This window comes from Manis javanica, chromosome 14 (assembly GCF_040802235.1).
Source record: "Manis javanica isolate MJ-LG chromosome 14, MJ_LKY, whole genome shotgun sequence".
In the NCBI taxonomy this organism is placed as follows: Eukaryota; Metazoa; Chordata; class Mammalia; order Pholidota; family Manidae; genus Manis; species Manis javanica.
In genome coordinates, this window is record NC_133169.1 from 12132268 (window position 1) to 12153865 (window position 21598).

Genomic DNA, 21598 nt, shown 5'->3' on the forward strand with positions numbered 1-21598 from the left:
TTAAATATTTTTTAAAGATCCTATAAAATTCCAAGTCCTTTGGACTTTTCTATGAGGTCCTCAATTCTGAGGTCTCTTAAAAGAAGCAAGGAAGGTTAAATAACAACTCTGCTTGCTATTGACCTCCAAAGCTGGTTCACATGGCAGTGCAGGTTATGATTGACTTCTGCGTCCACCAGCATGTTTGCTCCCTGGCAACGTGGGAGGCAGGTTGGGCGGGCATTTCATCTCCCTGCTGTGGGCCAGGGGACTAAGGCAGGGAGGTTGTATGATTTCCTCAGAGTTGTGGAACCCAAATGGGCTTAAAACTGTCCTTTTGCCCCTTGCATGTCCCATTACGCTGCACGCAGGGGGCGCTCACCTTGGTGGGACAATCATCCATTGCTTACCCTGATGGTCACTGCAGGAAACCCTGTCGGTGCCCAGGACCACATGCTCCCAGCCCACCTCTGACTCCAGCTGGCTGTGGACAGTCCCTTTGCAAGGTGCTGGCTTCCCTCTTTTCTGCTTCTCTGCTTCAGGCTTTCATCCAGGTGTCTGATGGTGAAGAGAAGTTAATGTCCTCCTCCTGTCGCTCAGGGCAGGAGTTGTGGATAACTTCCTCGGACCCCAATCCTTGTGAGGGACAATTCTAAGGTGCCTGTACCTGGTGCACATCATGTGTTGGGGTGGGGATTAGCTGAGCCCCAAGGGGCCACTGTGAAGCTTGCGTCCATGCCCTTGTCCAAGGTGCTACTTCCTGGGAAGCCTGCGTAGGATGTTAGCCCAGCAGGGAGAAGTCACACAAACCTGCTTGGAGGTTACACAGGCGGCGTGCATTTGGGGGAAGGAGGAGAGTCATGTTTGAGGAAATGCAGAGGCTGGGCAGAATCTTAACATGGTGTGGTTGGATCTGTGTTATTTACTGTGGTGCCTTCAGGACCTCTTCTCCTGAGTGTGCAGGATGGTTTATATAAAACCCAGGTGCCAGAACAAAGAAGGGAGGTCAGGAGCATGGGGTGGGTCCTTCTGAGTTCTGAGAACAGGTGTATGTGACTCAGTCTCTCCATCCTTTGGGACGAGTCCATGCAGTTCCTGTTAGTGAACATGGCTTGAGCTCTTCTCCCTTTGGAACCTCTTGGTAAGTGGTTCCTCTCTCAGGGATGTGCCCAGTGCCAGCCTCTAAGCCTGTGTTTCCCTGCCTTACAGCTTCCTGGTCGGGGATGATGGCGGGGTGTATGAAGGTGTCGGCTGGCACGTCCGGGGCACGCACACCCAGGGCTATAGCAACGTCTCCCTGGGCTTTGCCTTCTTTGGCACTGAGGAAGGTAATGGTCATCCCAGCTTCTCTTGTCCAAAGGGTCGTCTGCTTCTTTGTCTGGTCACTGTCTCCCGCCCTTCTCCTACTGTCCTGGTGACCCTCTTTCCTGGAATTCTCCTCTCCCTTCTTTTCCATGACTGGCGTTGATGGCCCTCCTCCTGCTTCTCTGGCTTCCTTCTCAGCCTGCGTAGCAGGTTCCTCTCCCTCTGCCATCTCAGGCGTGCTACCCAGCTTCCTCTCTGTAGCCTTGTTCCCCTCCCGCCCTCGCCTTGGAAGGATCTGGGCCTCCACTCTCACCTGTGTGTCGGTGACTGTGACATCTTCCTCTGTAGCTCTGACACTCGTGTAGCGCCAGCCTGTACTTCCGCATCTGCCAGGAGCTTCCTCCTTCCATCTCTCTTACACTGAGATTTTCGATACAATATTTAAAAAGCCCTTTGAGGCCTCCAATCCCAGCACCCCTTCCACTTTCTTTTAGTCTTATCCCTCTTGCATTCTAACATACACACTGGACATTCCACGGAATTTGCGCCCCCCTTACTGTGAACAAAGCTCTTACACCACACCTGCTTTCTCATGGTCCCTTCCCTGCACCCTTTGAGAAAGGCTAGATCCTTTTCATGATCACACTATACAAGGTGCAGCCTGAGTTTCAGAGAGGTGAGCGGCCCCAGGTGACAGACACAGCTGTAGGAGAGAGATCAGACACAAGCCCACACCTTCCACTTCCAGGTCCAGGGTGGTGTCCAGCACATCAGAGGACTTGGTGTTCTGCTTGGTTTCTTTTCGGGACTCTTCTTTGCCTGCTGGGTGTCACCTTGTTAGTAGTGGGATCTGAAGCCTCAAATTCCCCTTTGTGATAATGGGGTTAATAACAGCATCTACCTCAGAGGTGTGTGGTGAGGGTTAAAGACGTCAATGCAGGTAAAGAGGCTGGCACATGTCCAGAGGGGCCCCTACCAATGATGGGGAAACCCTGACCAGACTGGGGGGCATCCTGAGCACAGCATTGCCTCCCAGCTCTTCCAATGGAGAGAGAGGGAGCAGGTAGATGAATGAAGTGTTGGCCACTCGTTGGGAAAGGTCTTCATCCTGGCCCCCGAGAGCCCTGTCCAGGCGAATCCTTGACTTGCAGGCCTTCCGACCTGGGAGGATGAGCCTGCTCCCCTCCAACAGCTCTGCAGGGGCTGGAAAGGCGTCTCGTCCTTTCCCCACAGTCCCTGGAACTCACGTCAGACCTGGTTTCCCATAGACTGCTTTCTTCCAGGCCGCAGCCCCAGCCCTGTTGCCCTGTTAGCCATGGAGGGCCTGATCTCCAGCGCTGTCCAGAAGGGCCACTTGTCACCCATGTACGTTCAGCCACTTCTTGTGAAAGGCGAGAACTGCCTGGCCCCCCTGCAGAAGGCAAGTCCCAAGAAAGGTAAGACCTTCAACCCCACTGGCCCCCCTCCCAGACTCAGCCCCCCACTAACTTCCAAATGCCATTAGGAGTGACCTTTTCAGTAAGGCTCCTATTGGATCCCTTCTGGTAGGTAACTGGTCACCCACTCTCTGAAACTTTGGGGCTGGCAAACCTTGAGAGGGACCCTCCAGGTCACTTTATCCCTCCGAGGAAGAGCGAGGGACTCATGGCGTTATGTCTGGTGTGACACACCTGCACTCATTTCTCCAGTGATTCAACAGTTATTTGCTGACACCTGCTGGTCACTAGGCTACACCAAGGAACACAATACATAACAGCAGTGCCCTTATGCAGTTTTAATCCAGAAGGTAGAGAAAGACATTAGGCAAATAAGTAAAATATTTGGTCTGTTATATGGTGAAAACTGCTGGAGGGAAAAGTGGGAGGGAAAAAATAGCACAGGGAGGGAATGGGATCGAACACACGTACAACCACACACTTTTCTGAACGCAGAACTGAAACAACACTAATAGGCTGAAGGGCTAATGTCACCACCACTTATACTGACTTCAGAGGAAAAGTTTAATATAATTCAGGCAAAAAAGAGGGAGATAAAAGGTAGCTTTGGGGTTTAACAAGCAGCAACAGCAAAACCAGTCCAGTTAATAAGCCCTTTAAACCTCTTCTTGGCCTGGATACGATTTTAATGTAAATCAGCTCTGTTCTACTGAAGCTCTGAGTACATTTGATCTCTGCCTTCGGGTTGGGGCCACCTGTCAATTTTAATAACTGCTTACATTGACAGAGAGTTTCGTGGATGCCAAGTGACTTTCAAAGACATGATTTCTGATGAAAATTCAGCTACTGTTTCCAAAAGGGGCTAGACACACACATGTGTGCACACACCCACAGACACCCACCCACCCACACACACACACGATAACCATGCAGATTAATAAGTGTACTTTGCCCTTGGGATGCAGCATCCACATTCTCACTGTTCTTTGGATTATGAAGCCGTGGCTCTGTGGCTCCTGCCTCTTGAGTCCAACCCCTCCATACAAACACACCCTGATCCCAGGTGGGTCGTTCTGAGAGCTTCCAGGCTCTCCTGGGTCTCACAGCCACGTGAGGTCCGATGTCTGGTGGGGGGAATGTTCAATCGGGAGGTGGCTAACATGGGTGGGCACAATGGATCCTCATGTCTGCGGATTTTTTGCCCCACCACAGCTTGCCCCAGCATTGTCCCGCGGGCTGCTTGGGGGGCCAGGGAGACCCACTGCCCCAAGTTGAACCTCCCAGCTAAGTACACCATCATCATCCACACCGCTGGGAGAACCTGCAACAGGTCTGCCGAGTGCCACCTGCTGGTCCAAGATATCCAGTCCTTCCTCATGGAGAAATTGAACTCCTGCGACGTTGGGTATAAGTAAGTGTGCCTGAGGACACATGGGCTTCTTTTCCCTCTGGGGGAGCCTTTGAAAGAGAAGGGAGCAGAAACTAATATTAACGGAGAGGTGCTCCATGTGTGACCACACGATTTCTCACACAAGCCTGGGTGGGCTTTAAGGTGCAGCTAAGGAGGTGGTCATTCCCGTTGAGCATGATCTCAAGGTGCATAATTTTTAAAAGTCATATATTGACATGGTGGAGGCCACAACCCTGTTGAAACTAATAGGGGAGGTTATATGCACGCAAGATTGTGAGGCCTGTAGAAAGGAGAGTGCTTTTTAACAAAGTCGCCTCCACTACTCAGATGCCAAGGCTCTGCCCCTCAGTTCAGCCACAGCCTGAAGTTTGTTCTCCTTCCTGTTAGACTTCTCTGCCTCTGGAAACTGTCAACCCCTTGGGTTTGTGTGTGGGGGAGGATATCTTTCCTGTCTGACTGCAGGGGAGAGACTTTTGACTTCTCTCATGCCAAGGTCTGTAATTCTTTAATAAAGAACACACTGCCCTAACAGAAGAGTATAGAAACTTCTAGAAGGTTGCTTTCAGAGATTGCAGATAAGCTGTCTGGGTTAGACACCATCTAACATCCCATCAGAAACAGTCACGCAAAATTTTAAGTCTTAGGATGGGCCACCACTTGTCCAGGTGGCATATCTCTGCACATTAATCAAAGGATCCCCTTTTTCTGGGGGTGCTGATGGGGAACTGGATTTTACTCCCTGCTTGTCCCCAAGCCAGACACCTCTGTTCAGTGTGCAACTGGCACAGCTGTATGCAGTGGCCCTGCCTGAGATGGATTTGCTGTTACTTGGTATATGCTGCTTGGCTGAATGCCTCTTCTCTCTCCATCCCTGTTTTAGCAGCAGCTCTTTCAATATGGGGGGAAAACTTTTCCTCTGACACCTCTCCTCTATCAGCACCTATGAAATGCTTTGCTAGGTCTTGCTGTGCAAGATTATTTGCAATGTTGCTCTTTTTAATTAGAGTGAATGCCTGAAACTTGGAATTTGGAAATTCTAATCTGGAAAATGATATAGCTAAGGGAGGTCCTTCCCTTTTCCCATTCAGGTTTTAGAGGGCAATTTCTTGTCCCTTGGCTTTTGACCTTTTACTGTGTCCCCTGTAACATAATTTCATGACCATTCCGTTTGCCTACCTTGAGACAGGGGTAAACACTCACTAACTATAAATTAATCCATTGAGAAAATGATCGAGCGCCTACTCTGTGTGGGCACAGGCTGTGCTCTGGGGATGTCATCAGAGGGAGCACAGATGCTGTCTTGCCTTCATGGAACTAATACTGTGGTGAAGGAGACAGATAATTAAACAAACAAATCCTAAAAAAAGTAAGTGTTATGATAGAGGACACAGGGGTGTAAACAGAAGGCATTTTATTTTATGTACTTATTTTAAAATATTTTACTCTTTTCAATTTAGGTTTATTAAAACATTTTTTATTGAGGTGCATACAATAAAATGCAGAAATCTTAGTGCATAGATTGATGCATTTTGACATGTGTATCTACTCATGTAACCATCACCGAAATTCAGATATCAAACATTTTTGCTAATTTTTTTCTGCTTTCACCTATTTCAGCCATCTTCACATCCCCCTCTACCACGGAAACCACCAGAAGGTGGTTTAAACTCTTGTTAGGTTCGGGGAATGGGCGTGAAGGCAGCCCTGCCACAGGGAGTGACATATCAGCTGGGACAGCAGGGAGTGGAGCTCCTCAGAGGAGGGAGGAGGCCAGAGTTCCAGGCAGAGGGAGAGGACCTCAGTGGACGGGCCTGGATGCCAACCTGGGAATGGGGCCTTTGAGTTGCTGAGAGAAGTTCTTCATGATAAAAATAGGTGCTGGTGGGGCGGATGGTAGAGGTAGGGCTGGGCGGAAGTACAAGGGCCATGTCACGAAGGATCTTGTCACCTGTGCTGGGGAGTGTGGGTCCCGTACCAAGGCACTGGCAGCAGGTCTGATGGGCCTGTACTGGGAAGGCTGCTCACAGCCTCAGGCGCAGAGTGGACAGGGTGCTGTGGAGGCGGCCAGGTCTATCTAAGGACTGTGCATAAGTCCAGGTGGGATGGGGCAGTGATATGGCTGGGGGTTAGCAGCTGCTATGGACAGAAGTGGAGGAATCCAAGAGGCCAATAGAGGGAAGTGGTTCATGGGGAGGACACAGGGGTCCATTAGGGAGAGTAGCTGGGAGACGTGGTTGACAAGCGTCAGTTAATGAGGGGATGCAGAGGCTGGCCTGCTGCCCATACTCCTGGCTGGGGCCAGTGGGAGGAAGGGGGGTAGTGCCTTTCACCAAGGTGGGGGCGCAGAAAGGGGCACAGGTGGGGAAGGAGGTGGGTCCCAGTGTGGACACGTGGACTTGCCTGGATGGGAACTGAAGCTCAGTCGGTGGGTGGGTTAGTCCGGGGAGAGTGTGTTGAGCAGAAAGAGAGGGCTTAGCGCAGCTTCCTGGGGAACCCCTCGTGCACAGGAAAGGGCACAGGATGATGAGAGGAGTCTGAGGACCAGCCAGAGGGGACAGCTGGAAGAACATTTGAGAAGGTGGGAGGGGTCGGTAAGGCTGAATGCGGAGAGATCAGGTAAGGAAGGCTGGAGAAAGGTACTTTGCATTTAGTTATAAAGGGGTCGAAGGGCACCCTGGGGGAAACAGGTGAGGTGGGGAAAGGGCAGGTTGCAGGGCTTAAAAGCCATCCTAGACTCTGAGTTACATTGGGCAATAGTGGTGTGCAGGGGACAGATGGGCTCACGAGAGCAGATTGTTGGAGATTCAGGAATTTTGTAAGCCAGCTGTTAAATCACCGGTAGCTTGAGATCAGCCGCAGTGGGAGTTTTATACCCCAGAAATGAATAAAGACTACAAACCAGGGCTTTTGTAATTCCCCCCTCCTAACAGAGCTGGTTTACCAGCACACCCCTGGCAAGGACTCTCTGCCTTTTATATAACTCAGTGCTTAGAATTTACTAGCTAATCAACACCTCATGAGTAAAGGCACCAATGGATGAATGAAAGAACGAATGAAACCATTCCAGAGGGCTGCTCTTTCCTGCTGATCCATCTCCCCTCCCGATGCTCTAGCTTCCTCGTGGGCCAGGATGGGGCCGTTTATGAAGGAGTGGGCTGGACTGTCCAAGGCTCCCACACTCGTGGTTACAATGACATTGCCCTGGGCATCGCCTTCCTGGGCACCTTCTCAGGTAAGCGGGCGCTCTGGGCAGGAGCGGCCACTGTATGGGCTTTGAGGGAGAGTGTCTGACATGGGAGGCAATGGCTGAGTGTGACCGGTTCCCAGAATCTCATCCTTAATGTACCTCCTTTACCCTCAACCAGAAGTCCCGATGTCCCAGGCACATGTAAGACAAGGGGAAAAGATCTTCGTGCATATTTTTCAGTATCTTACTAGTCTGGGAACAAGGTGGGGACCCTCCCCTGATTTGCCACCACCATGGAGAAGCCTCTCTCTGCATCCAGAGTGCACACTGAGAATTGTCATTGCTCAGAGCTCTTGACTGGAGTTTGTTTAGACGTAGGGCCCTGTAGCTGAACCTCTGGGAAGAGGAGGCCATGTCACTGGGGCTCATTCAGGCTGATACTAAAATAGGCGTTGGGCAGTGACAAGGGGTGACTGGGAGCGTGAGGGGTGCAGGAAGCACACCTGCAGTGAGGCAAGGTTTCTCAACCTTGGCATTGACATTCTGGATCAGATAATTCTTTGCTGTGGGGCTGCCATGTGCATGTTAGCATCTAATTTCTGCCACTAGATGCCTTAAAATCCTTCCCTTAGTTGTGACAACCAAAAATATCTCCAGATATTGTAAAATGTCCCCAGAAGGCTTAATTGTCCCCAGTAGAGACCTAGCAAGGCTAAACTCTTGCAGTGGAGAAAGGCTTTGTACATCCCCAGAATAACCATATATTATCCCAGGCTCTGCTCTTTTGATTCAGGTCGAACTATGGTGCTGAAAAATTGGAAGTCTTCACTTGGTTTTCTGTCCATGGACAGAAACTTACTGTGGGCAACGGTGGAATATGCTAGCTTGGAGGTGGGTGGGTTAGAGGGTATCCAAGAGTGTGTTCTGCCCTGGGCAGGGCGCCCTGGAACCTATAACTGATGGGCTGGCTGTGTTCTGCAGGTGCCCCACCCAATGCTGCAGCGCTGGAAGCAGCCCAGACCCTGATCCAGTGTGCCATGGCCAAGGGGTATTTGAGTCCCAACTACCTGCTGGTGGCGCAGAGTGACGTTATCAAAACCCTGTCTCCTGGGAAGGCTTTGTACAACATCATTAGCAGCTGGCCTCATTTCAAACACTGAGGTGCCCCTGCTCCTCTGAAAGTGCTCCCCACACCCACCCAGCTGCAGGGCCTCCCCTGCCCTCCCCCTGCACCTTGACTCAACCCCTCGTGTCCTGTCCCTCCTTTCTCAGGTAGTATGATCCTCTCCTGCTGGTGTCCCCCAGCTGTCCCCAAACTCCCAGGCTCAGCCTCCCTCCCTCCTCACCTCCTCTCCCCTGGGCGCCACCTCCTCAGCCAGCTGAGACAACAGGCTGGTCCCTCTGTGACTTCTTGTCCCTCAGCACGTGCCCTTCTGCCCCTGTGCCCTCCTGTGTCTGCCCGGCAGCCCCCAGCCTCACAAATGACCCTGGCCAATGCCTGTCCCCTCCTCTTTGCTCACAAATGGACGTGGCCACGTTTGGACACAGCCCTTCTGTTGTGTATGGGCATGTCTGTCTCTCCACTGGCTTGTGAGGTGGTCCAGGGGGCCTGTCCTCAGCTCCTCTGCAAGGTCTGGAATCCAGTGGGCACGACAATGCTTACTGAATAAATGGACGACTAAATGAATGAGTGGGTCAGCGCCCGTGTCCTTCCAGTTTGCCCCATTGTGCCCTTGTTGGAGTAGGCTTCCTGGACAGCACCCATCACCAGTGTCTTTCTCCTGTTCCTCCCAGTCTGAAGCTCATGTCACTGGTCTGTAGTGGGTGCTGTGTCTCCAGGGTCCCAAACCCCCATCCTCCCCAAGCTCCCTGAGGGCTGGGCCCGTGTGCCCCTCCAGGACTGGGCCCGGGCTGTGTCTGCCCAGTTCCACCAGTGCCTGCTGCCTGCCCTTGCCTGGTTGGGCCCACTGGGTGTCTGGCTGAGTGAGGGCTCTGCAGCCCTCCCTGCCCGGCTCCTCCTGCCCAGAGGGAAGCCCAGGTTATCTGCAGGCAGCAGCACAGGAGCTGGCTCTCTTTCCTCCTGCTGGAAACAGGGAGGCAGAAGAAGGGGAGGGATAAACAGAAGGAGCTACAGGCCTCCCAGGAGAGGGTCTCCTTCCTTCGATCACAGCCCCCTTCCAGGCTCAGGGCCTCATTGGTCTCCCCAGGCCCCCTACTGCCCAGGCAGGCCTTGCGTGGGGGCTGTAGACACGCAGCAAAGCCACCTCCAATCATTGCATGGTCTGGATTGCCTTCTCAAAATTACTCACCGTCTTTGGTCTTAAATATACCTCCCAGTGTCACTGGGGCCCTCCGCTGGTGGGTGCTTCTCCAAGGAACACTCTGGGCAGCCTGTTCCATGCAGTTGCCTCTTCTGGGTCCTTTGTATGGAGAAATTCTCCCCAGCTCCCCTTACTTCAAGTGGGGAACCCGTCAGCGCCCACTCTATGCCCACCCTCTGGACCTCTCCAATCCACCAGGAGTTAAGACACTTACCAAGGCGAGCCCCTCCAGAAGGCTCCCTGCTTCTCCAGACCACAGATGGCATCTCTGCCCCCAGGTACCCATGGACTTTGCCCGGCCTCCTGCTGGCTCACCACTCGACCCTGACGTCTCCCTCCCTACCTGGGCTGCCCAGGTGTGTCTGGCTGGCTGCCTGTTGTGGCCCTGGGTATCATGGAATCAGTGCTCCCAAGTATTTCTTAGAGGGAGATCCCCGGCCCCCGCTAGTCCCCTCCTGGGCCAGGCAGTCCAGATACGTCTCGCTCTGCCTTCAGAAAAAGTATGAGCTTTTGTTTAGGTTAGGCCTTAGAATTAGGTAGATACTGTGACTACCGAAAGCCTAGTCCTGTGACCCTGCCTTTCATTTCACAACCCAGTTCCAGGTCCCTGGCTTCCCTGCACCATGGGTCCACGTACGTGCAGTCTGACCCATCAGAGGGCCTTGGGCAGCTATGGCCCTCCAGGCTTCTAAAGCTTGGTTTGGTCCCAGCTCTCTGCAGAGCCTCTTGTTTTCCTGTCCCTGGGTAATGAGCTTCACATAGAGTGAACCCCTGACTACTGTGTGCAGAACAATTGAATGAATAAGATGGCTTTAATTTGAAGGTGTGGTGTAGCCGGGAATACAGTAATGCTGTTAATATGTATAGAACACTTAAAAAGTTCTCCTCAAAAGATCTTCAAAATTACTTTTAGAGAATTCTGTCATTCTTTCCCTCTGAATCCTTCCAACTTGGCAGTAAATGATGGTGGGAAGTCTCTTGTGTTGCCCTTCATGTGTGTCATGTGGTTCAAGAAGTTAATAGCTACCTTTCAGTGTCAGTGAAACAATGGAATACATTGAAAAGAGATTTAACAAAAATTAACTTAAAGCCATCGTCTAATATATGACAGGAAAGTCAAATGAATGCCTTTAATAAAGATGTATTACAGAACTCAAGTATAAGAAAGATACCTTAAAATAAGCACTTGAAAACTCATTTGCTTTGTATTAGCTTGGCATAATGTATTTAGTAAGTATATTTGGAACTAAAACTTGGTGCTTATAATGCCCTTGAAAGCAGACAGTTTAAAGATATTATTTAAAGTAAAAAAAGACAAAATTGTTCATGAAAAATGTATGGGTGATGCTGAACACATCAGGCATCCCCTGACTATGACAGTAATTTCTTCAGCATAGAAAACAGAAGAAAGGCAGATGTGTCACTTCAATTGTGCCTCATACCAACCCAGCTAGGACTCAACTTGATAGTTCAAAAGTTTAAAAAATTGGGTAAAGACGGTATCATTTTTAGGTGAAAATTTTACAATACAGATAGAAGGTCATGGCCTTTTTCTTAGCATTTAGATTACCTACCAAGTTTGAAAAGTTATGATGAACATGCACTATTACAACTAGGTAAGGTTTTACAATTGAAATGGACTGTTGAACATAGGAAGAAAGGTGATATTGATTAGCGGGGGTGAAATCGCAATATTTCTGGAATCTCCCACCAGGCCTTAGCGCATCTCCATGTCCTTTCCAAGGGGTGGAGAGAAGTAGTCCATCTCCATATCAGTAGGTAATTAAAGGGCGAGCCAGGGCATATCTGGACTGGAGAGCTTGGGCACGGTCCCTTCTTCTGCAGCTGGGTGGCGAAAGACTAGGGAGAGCAGAAGTGGATGACTGCTTATAAGCAATAAACAGGTTTCCCTTCTTTATTTTTCCCCTTGACTGATTTCAGTTTCAAAGGTATTTTGCCCCAGATTTTCCCCACGGAGTTAGAGTTAGACATCCGTGTATGACAGAGTGGAGGCTTCAAGTACTTTTGTCAGTCTACTGTGAATCCTGTTGAAGTGTGTTTGCAGCAAAAACATGCTAGATACCTTTCTGAATACTTACATTGCTTTCAAGATGTACTGAACTTGGATAATATATCAGTCACTGGTGGAGAACAACACCTCTCAAATTAAAATGTATTTAAAATGGCCCAAGAAAGACTAGCTAGTCAACAGTTTTTTGAGAAAATGAGATACTGGATGAAGTCAATGTCAATTTTGTTTCCATGAAAGCAAGGCAAATACATAAGCAATTATTATATCTGAGTGACTTAGTTCTTATTTATGGTTAAAAAATTTTAATGCTATTTATGTTTAATAATTTGATTTACATGATTTATACAAAGAGACCACTTAACAATTTTTATTGAGAAATAAGTAACATAGTCACTTCAATTTTTAACTGTGGAAGGAATACTTTTACTGATTCTCATAAAAATACCATATGGACTACGAGTGGCTTTCTACCAGTTAATCCCTAGGTGTCCTTTGACCTCTAGCTGGGGCCGTGGTTCTCTATTTTCCTTTCCCTTTTTTGGGTTGCCGCCATTCTCTTTACCACCTGGATTTCTTCTTTTACAAGTCTGAATGCAGAGTAAGTGTCCTCAGCTCTCTGTAACTTGCTGTTCCAAAGACGAGCTCACAGACCATTCTCATTTTAAGGGTTTTCCTACTAATCACGAAGGGGAAACATCCAGAGTCATAAGTTAAAATTTCAGACATGAAGTACTGCCAAGGTTCAGGAAAACTCGTGGGCTGTTTCTGTCATTGCCACCGGCTGTAATTTCTGGTCCGTTTGCTAGACCCCTTTCTCCGAGCCTTCGTGGGAGCTCCCCCACCACTACGGAGGACGGGAGCTCAGCCGACGTGTCTCCTCCAGACACCAGCAGGTATCGGAGGCTCTGGGTCCCAAGAGGCCTCCGGCCAGCTCCTGTCCCTGGAGTGCGGTGCGGGCCATCAGTGCGGAGAGCACAGCGGCTGTTCACGCAGCCTTTCAAGCGGGCAGCATGCTTTTCAGGGCCTCTGGGCTGAGCGCTCCCATTTCAGGGCAGAGATGACCGGGAAGACTCAGTACGAACCCCCTCAGAGGAGGTGCAGCGATTCTGGGAGACCAGAGCTGAAGGCCAAGGCCACAGCGTGGGGGGTGGGGGGTGGGGGGAGCCTGGTTTGGAGAAAGCTTCTGAGGGTGTTTGTTTCAGACAGTTTCATGCTGATGAGGGGTGTCGGGCGAAGGGCCAGCTGTCCACAGAGTAAGTTCCAGTGAGGACACGTGGTGCCTTGTCCCCTGGACTATACCTTTCTGTTCCGCGCCCCCATCCTGCCCCTGCTGGTGCCCCCGGTGGGTGGGTGACCTCCATCCACAGCCTCCACACTCCTGGAGCAGATCCGTCCCCACGGGCAGGGCAGGAGGTCCCCGGAGGTCGGCACCGGGTTGGCAGGGCTCCCGAGGGCTGGGGACGGGGCAGGAGCTGGGGGAGCCTTGGGCAATCGCGCCCTTTCCCAGGGAGGCGGTCCCCGCGCTTATTCACAGGGCGGGGCCGCGCTCCTGGGCCCGAGTCTGGAGTCCCGGAGCTCCGCTGGGCGTGCGGACGGCCTGCCGGAAGCCTCGCAGCTCGGTGCTCCGGGTCCCCTGCACCTTGGGTGAGGGATCGCGGGCTGTCTCCTCTCCTCCGCCCCAAGCCAGGGCCCGCGCCCTGCGTCCCCGGGGAGGGCGCGCTCTCTAGCGCGGGCCGCCTGAAGGCCGAGGAGGCAGCCGCGGGCGGAGGACGCAGGGCCGGGGGCCAGGTCGGCGAGGGAGGCTGGCAGCCAGTGAGGGGTGAGCGGCCTGCAGCCTGAGCTGGGGGCTGGGCAGGCGCGGCACCCACCGGTATTCTGAGTGCGGCGGGAGTGCGCTTCTTCCTGAGAAGCCCACGGAAGGGACTGGACTCCATCAGATTGAAATGTTAACATGGTGGCCACAGTTCCCTTCATCTCCCCCCCCTGAAATCTTACGTCTTCCTCTCTTGGATCCTTTGTGCCTAGGCTGTGGGTCTTGGGGTTACCTCTCCAGTTTTTTCCCTTTGTGTCTAGGCCTGAATCCCTAGCTATTACTTCTCTTGTTACTTGTTTTAATAGTTTGCCTTTATTTTAAGTATACAGAATGCACAGCAATGTGAGCCAGGCTGGCTGACCGTTGTCCTGAGCCAGTACTGCCAGCTAAGTGTTTGTGATTCGAGGTGGGGATGGGAGACACCGCCAGTCCCTGCCCTGGCATGATCAGACCCAGGCTCAAGCCTTGCTATTTCAGCTGCATGATGTGACCATCTGGGACAAGCATTGGCCACATTAACTTTCACAGCTGGGGAAGCACCATGATCAAGTGACTGGGTCCAAAACTGTTGACTGAAACTGATTGGCGGCTTCTAGGTAGCAGGAGGCCAGCCTACAGGGCTTCCGACTTGGACTGGTTCATCCATGCCTCTTGTTTGGCGGATGAGGGAGGCTGAACACTTTCCCACATGTCCACTAGCTGCCTGCTTTAAACTGTGACGAGCTCATTTTTTTGTCTCAGTGCACAGTTTTCCAAATGAATGGAATCCTGGGTGTTATTTGCCAAGAGATTACCTGTCCAGATCCAGGAAGCTCCTATATACTCAAGGATTAAACTGCAGTTCTAGACATTTTCCATCTAGGGACTACTGATAACAATCTAAAGACTCCGGAGGGCAAGAATGTACCCCACTGGATCCCGAACCTCCCTCTGTAGTTTCTCAGTAGAAAAACTGGGAGGGGAGTTGATATTTTGGTGGACATCTCAGAGTGTTCATTTTGATTGAGCACAAGCAAGTGACTCTGCCTGAGAGAGCGGAGAGGTTTCCTGCAGTTGGCAATGAGCACAGAGATCCTGGACTTAAACTTCTTGGGCCTACGTGCAGAATCTACACCTTCAGAAACTCAAGCAGGTTGTGATGAGGGTCCAGGCAGGTGCTGGAGTCAGACAGACCTGAGTATGGATCCTCTCAGCCCCTACCGCTTGGGTAACTTTGGGAAGTGACGTAAACTCTCCAAAGCCCAGTTTCCTGATGATGTGGGGTAGCCATTGTGAGGATACCTATTGAAATATCTGTGGTGTCCTCAGCAAATATTTGGATCACAGGATGTGATCAGAGATTTGTAACTATTGTGGTTCTTCTTCTTCTCCTTCAAGAAGAAGTTAGCGGGGCATCGGTCAGGGATCTTTGGCTGGAGGACCAAACTTGATGACTCAACACACCTTTAACTCTCAGATAGTGCTGGGGATGAAGGCTAACCCCGCCCTCATTTGTACTTCATTCCTGCTGAGCCTCAGTGTTGTCACCTTTAAAAATAAGGTTAAGACTATCTTACAGGAATTTTGTAAGGATTAAATATAAAATGGCAGTATTTCATCTTATATGTGAACATATCTCTACAGGGTTTATTCATAGGAGCTACTCAAGGATTTTAGAATTGCTATTATCTCCCCTGGAAGGCTTAAGGTGATGCCCCGGGCTGCTTTGAGGGACTAGGAGCTCTTGAAGGGCAAAGGGAGGTTGGTGGGGGTGGTGACCAGGGAAGTGTTAGTGTCTTACCTTCTTGGGCACCTGCTGAGGGCTTGGGCCTTGTGCTGGAGGCCCTGAGAAGGCCGCAGGCACTGGCCCTCTGGAGGCCCACAGTTTGGAAGGGAGGCCGAAGGGGGCACCAGGCCCTGGTGGGGGAGTTGGTTCTGTAGCGTGAGCTCGGGTCAGACTGACTGTCGGTGTCTCTCGCAGGGCCGAGGTCCACGCCCTCCCTGTCTGTGTCCTGGGACCACGTGCGGATGCTGCCCTGGCTCCTTGTCTTCTCTGCTCTGGGTCTCGGGGCCTGGGGTGAGTTTCCTCTCCTGGGGTCAGAGTGCTTTTGGTGCCAGCCCCAGCCTGGTTTCACCTGTAAGTCTCCCTCTCCAGACTGTCACTCCTCCCAGCCAGTCCTTCCCCTTTGGAGCCCGCTTGGGAGCCCCCTCCCCTGCTGGGACTGGCTGCAGCCCTCAGGAGTCTCCCCAGCCTGCCTGGCACTCCCGGGCCTCAGCGCCACCGGCATGTATTTGTTCTTGATGATTTCTCAGAAGGACAGACTCTCACAAACTTGGTGGAGACCCTTAGTGACCTTGTCATACAAACAGGCCATGTGGTGGCACTGGCTTTTGCCCAAGGTCGTCTGACAACGCGGGGCAGGCTGCCAAGTGTGGTGGTTATGAACATGGCTCAGGACCTGGAATTCAAGTCCGTCGCTGGAAACCTGTATCATCTTAGACAAATAACCTCTCTCTGCCTCAGTTTCTCCTCTGTATTTGAGGACTAGTTACTTTGCTTTGCTTGTCTTGTAAATCGCAAATCTGCCAGTGACCTTGGACATGCTTTGAAACTACAGAGCTGGCCTGTGGAAGGCGATGTTGGGGACGTTGCTGGTTCTAGGGTTTAGTGCTCTCGTGACCTCCGGTACTGTACAGGCATAGGGGATGAGGCATGTTTGTGGTTGATGAATCATAATCTCAATTAATCCTGTCTAAAATGCCTAGTTTGTGAGGGCACTCACACAATCTACAAATTTCTATGTTTTAAGAAACTTGTCTGGATCAATATGTTTAATGCATGTGCATGTGTTAGCTCAAAATGATGATGACCATCTCGGTATGTGACACTCTGATCTAGTAACAGATATGCAGGGCACTGGGGAAGGTGGAGCTGCCCGGATGAGCGGCAGGAGAGACTGCACGGCCCCTGGAATGAAGGGAGGACTGGGGGAGGAATGGAGGGTGCACGCAGGCCTCCCTGGGGCAGATGGGAGAGGCAGAAGCGGGGTGAAGCCAGGAACATCTGTGGTTCTCCTCTGTGTTGTTTCCTAGAGGAAGTCACGGGACCTGGGGAGGCTGAGAGGCTGTGGCCTGTGTGTGTGTGTGTGTGTGTGTGTGTGTGTGAGATGTCGAGCCCGTGCCGAGTCAGTCCAGGTGTTCTCCAAGGACCAAGTGCAATGTTCCTTTGCAGGGGATTCCCCGTGGCTCTCCCAGAATGAAACCCAAGCCAGTGGACTGTCAGAGGGGCCTCAGGACCTGTTTGTGGGCATCTCTCAGCTCATTCACAAGGGTCACAATGGTGAGGCGGTGTGGGGATTGACAGGGGCCTCTTGGGTGGCCAGAAGTGTTTCTCAGGACTTCATTATGGCTGGGCTGGGTGGTGGGGTGGGCGGGACCCCAAGAGGGGCATCCGCCAGTGACCCCCCTGGATCATCCTGAGTCCTCAGGCAAACGTGGGTTCCAAGAAGTAGAAAACTCAGAACAAAGGCCTCCAGACCCCAGTTGTCAGTAAGAGGTTGGACACACCCTATCCCTCAGAGAATCCTGGGAGCTTCGAAGGTAGGATGGTAAGGGAGCCCTCAGGGACCCAGGGGCCTGTGTGGGGCTCTCAGCCCTGCCGGGGTGAGTTTTCATCTGATGGAGAATTTATGTGATGTATCCGATGTTCGTGGAACTTCCTGTGGGTTCTGGAACCAGGTAACTGCTGGTTTGAATAGCCGAGCACCTGAGAGCTTCAAGAGAAGGCAGCTGAGGACCGGGGGGCTGGGTGTGGGTGTCCCTGGGGCTGCTTCCTGGAGGCAGGGATTGTGAGCAGGCCAGAGAGGAATGGCAGATGGGATTTTCCTCTAAAGAAGCACAAGGAGGAAGTATTTGCAGAACATGGCAACTCACCTCCCCAGGTGGATGCAATCTGTATGGGGACGTTTTTAGCCTGAATAGTGTGGAGAGTCAAAGCAGAGGCTGTGGGTGTGAAGGCCTCCTCCATGGGGGGCCTCTTCCCCCACAGCTGGGCAGGCGGGGTCCAAGAGTGACAGGACTCTGGGCTGCGGGGATGGCCTGCCCGAGGACAGGGTAGGACTTGCTGCATGTCCCCCTATGGTTCCCCCTGCAGATGCTCCCCCCATTGTCTCCCGCAAGGAGTGGGGGGCGAGATCGCTGACCTGCAGGGCCCGGCTGATCCCTCCTGCGGCCTACATCATTGTGGACCAGCTCACGGGGATGGAGTGCCAGGAGCAGAAAGTTTGCAGCCAGATGCTGCGGAGCCTTCAGTCCTATTCTGTCTACACCAAAGGCTGGTGTGATGTGGCCTACAAGTAAGAGCCTGGCTGGGGCAAAGCTCACCTTCAAATGACCTCTGGGAGGTGGCTTCCCACTTCCCCTTCTGTTTTTTGCAATTTTCCCATTCTTTTTGCTGTTATTAAATAGTGAAAAGTGTTAAAACAAAGAAAGTCCAGAATCCTCTAGTGAACATTAGGAGGGACAGCTCTGAGCCATTTATTCAGATGTGGTCTTGAATGCTGGGAGCTCCAGGAAGGAAGGAAGGCATGTTGTGTAATAACCACAGCTGCAGCTCACAGAGCATTACGGTTCACAAAGGTCTTCATGTATGTTAGCCACGTGGGCCCTCCCGCCACTCTGGGGAACAAGTCGGAGAACTATTGTCAGCCCCATGTCCCAGGCGGAATGTGTGGTCTGGCGAAGTTAGCGAATTTGCTCCAAGTCCCACGGCCAGGGAGTGGGGGCCCAGGGCTGGTGCAAACTTGCCTACAGGCCCAGCATTTGCTCCACTCTGCACACAGACAGCGCTTTCCCCCGAGCAGTCCCCCTGCCACAGTGAGGCTGGGACCCCAGGGGAGGAGCGGCCCTGGGACGAGGGAGGAGAGCCCCGCATGGAAACAAGCCTGACGCATGGAGAGCCTTCTGTTGCTCAAGGACTCTCCACTCTGAGATTGTCAGGGGAGGCCTGGAACCTCTTCTTTTCCCCTCAAGAATGAATATATATATGTTCGTAGAAGGAGAGAGAGTAGGAGTAGGGCCTTCCCCCTGAGTTCTAAAGACGAATATAAATGATCTGAATTATCCATAATGGAAATGATAACTCATGTCTTCTATTTCTTTATTTTGAGATACAAGTAAGTTAGAGCAGCTGGAGGCCCTTATTGGAGCACCAGAGCCCCTGGGGGCCGGGTGGGGTCTTCCCGTCCACCCTCTCCGGATGCTGTGTTTATAGCTCAGATGCTGCCCTGGCCCTCCTCCCCGCCCCCACTTTGTCACTGTTGCTGGCTTCAGCCACAGTATTTCTAAGGGATTTCAGTCCCTGCAGCTCTAAGTCAGGTTCCCACAGTGATAAAATTTCACGAACTCCTTTGATCAATGCAGCGGCCCAACCAGAGGCAGTGGCAGGGTGACAGAGGAAGCTGCTGAAAGAAGTGGCAGTGAAGCCAGGGACATGGCGGACCTGCTGGGCTCCCACCCCATCTGCTGGCTGATGTCAGAGCAGGGCGGGAGGTCAGGCCACCTCGGTTCAGGCCAGTGAGTCGGGTGACGTCAGGGATGTGCTCATCCTGTGCTCAGTCTGCGGTGGCAACTCGTGGTCTATTAAAAGCCGAACAAATTGTGAAGACATCAGTTGTGAAGACTGACTGCAAAATAGAAGACTAGAAGGTTATAATGAGGCAGAAAGAGTAAAAAAAAGAATAGATACATTCATTTTTTAAAGTAACCTGAGAAAAGCAAGACTCTAATTTCTGTGATAAAGAAGAGCTTATGGGAATTCCTAAGGAGAAACTGAAGAGTGAAGGAATTCCTGGATTCTGGTGACTTGTTTTCAATGTTCAAGTGCTTGGTCCTGTATTTTGAAAACATGGTGAATGAATTTTCTTGCCCATGAAAAACGCTGAACATAATTAATGTTGGATATAATTAATGTCCTCAGGTCCTTAAGAGACACACATTTGAATTTCACTTTGAACCAAATGAGTATTTTTAAAGCGAGGTTCTGGGAAACAGTATAAGCTAAGTCACAACACAATTTAAAGTAATTCCTACATCTCTTGGAAGTCCAAAATGGGTTATTGCCCACACCCATTATGTCACTGAAGCGTAGTACTTATCTGTTAGCCACTGGAACACTTTCCCTCCTGAGGACAGGTGAGAGGTTTCCTGATACTGAGATTCACCGTTAAATCCACGTTTCCTTGCTGGCAGCTTCCTGGTCGGGGACGATGGCAGGGTGTACGAAGGTGTCGGCTGGAACGTCCAAGGCGTGCACACCCAGGGCTACAACAGCGCCTCTCTGGGCCTTGCCTTCTTTGGCAATAAGATAGGTAGTGGTCGCCCCCATGACCCTCAGCCCAAGAGCTGTCCACACTCCCTTCCTCCGCTCCCTCACCTCAGTGATCTTGTTTCTCAGCCCACATCATATTTATCCTCTCTGACCATCACCCCTCTTGATGTTCTCTGACCAACACTTCTCTTGATGTTCTCATCTCCCTTGCATTCTGCGGCTCAGCCTTCTGCGTGACCCCTTCCTCCTCCCTGGTCTGCGCCCCTGTGAGACCGCTAAAGCCGCTGACACTGCTTAAGCTCACAGCGATTGCCGTTGCTTCTGGAACCTGACATTGCGTGGTGCTGAGGCTGAGGCTGCAGAGGCAGAGAAGGGCATGGCTTCTCTCCTCCTCCGGCATCTCCCCTTGGTAGGACCCAAACAGCAGTGGGCAGGCAGGGAAGTCTGGGAAATGCAGAACAGAGGAGAGCACAGAGCAGGAATGGAGTTGAGAGCTGCTAGATACATAACTGGCCCCCGCCAGGATCGTGTGCTCACTGCGGAGAGAAATAGCATTTGTCTCAGGTTTTCTGTGAGAATTATACGAGTTGGTGGATGTAAAGAGCACTTGGTGCTAAGCTAATACTGTCACCTTTTGCTCCGTGCTACGGCATGCCTGACTTGGCTGGGTGGCCTCGCTTTGCCAGAAGCTTTGTCCGCCTCCCAGATCTTTCTCCTGGAGATGGAGCGGATACATAACGTCTTAGTTTGGCATTTGGGAGAGGTTGCCAACTTGGGCTTCTGGGAGCTCTATCCAAGTCGTTCCTTGCCTCTTAGGGCCCCGTCTTGGCTTCTGGACCGGTTTCCTCTCCTCCCCTCACCTCAGGGGGCCACTAACCTCCCTGCAGATGTAGGCCAGGTTGGGGTTTCTTGCTGACAGTCCTGTTCCATGTCATCCTCTTTCAGGGAGCAGTCCCAGTGCCACTGCCTTATGGGCTACAGAGAACCTGATCTCCTATGCCATCCAGGGGGGTCACTTGTCACCCAGGTATATTCAGCCACTTCTCTTGAAAGAAGAGATCTGCCTGGCGCCTCAGCAGCCACTGATGCCCAGGAAAGGTAAGACTCTCAATCCCGCCTCACCCTCCTTCCAGGGACCACTAAGCACGTTAGGGAATGCTTTTTCCTGTTGATGTTCCTGGCTTCTTGGACCCAGAACATCTCATTCTGGGATGTGGAGAATTCTGAGAGGGCACCTTCCTGGCCTTGCTTCCCACTAGAATGGTTAAGCCATGGACCCATTCTTAACATACACACACACATTTTCACTCCATCAACAAATCTTTGCTGAATACAAGGTATTCAGGTCACAGCTGTGAACAAAACAGACAAAATTACACATTTCAGTGAAGAAAGACAGAAAATGAAGAAACTATATAATGTCAGATGGCATGAAGGTTGTGAAGACAGGAAAGCATGGAAATGGGGTGGGGTAAACTTATATACATATTTGTGTATACTGCATGAGTACACATAGACACACACACACCCCTTTCTAAGTGCAAAAACCAGCCAACCTGAAACGTGACCACAGCACAGAGAAAAACCTGAGTTCACAGATCATCAGAATGCCAACCATTCCAAGAAGTTGGATAGTGAAGATCAGGCACTATTTTGGATGCCCAAGTGGCAACCTAAAACCAAAACAGCTTTCAGCAGTTTAGCCCTCTCTGCTCGAGTGGATCTTTTCTTGAACTCAAGGATATTCTTGTATTAGCTTTTTAACATTGTAAATCTCTAAAGGTTTTCTTGCTTTTGGACAGGCGTT

At 51.4% G+C, this 21598-nt stretch overlaps 1 protein-coding gene across 17 annotated transcripts in view; it reads left to right on the plus strand.

Moving 5' to 3' along the window:
- Positions 1-21598, plus strand: part of LOC108386369 (peptidoglycan recognition protein 4) — a 49254-nt gene that overhangs the window by 9869 nt on the left and 17787 nt on the right. For 12 of the 17 annotated variants that reach the window (XM_073222103.1, XM_073222099.1, XM_073222102.1 and 9 more), the window contains 9 exons: positions 1189-1307; positions 2568-2720; positions 3933-4131; positions 7245-7363; positions 15445-15540; positions 16696-16803; positions 17617-17818; positions 19713-19831; positions 20737-20889. In XM_073222103.1, the coding sequence (XP_073078204.1) occupies positions 1189-1307; positions 2568-2720; positions 3933-4131; positions 7245-7363; positions 15445-15540; positions 16696-16803; positions 17617-17818; positions 19713-19831; positions 20737-20889 (1268 nt within the window). Of the gene's footprint in view, positions 1-1188; positions 1308-2567; positions 2721-3932; positions 4132-7244; positions 7364-8299; positions 9006-15444; positions 15541-16695; positions 16804-17616; positions 17819-19712; positions 19832-20736; positions 20890-21598 lie in introns of those variants that run through there. The other 5 variants (XM_073222107.1, XM_073222106.1, XM_073222108.1 and 2 more) reach the window with 3 other exon arrangements.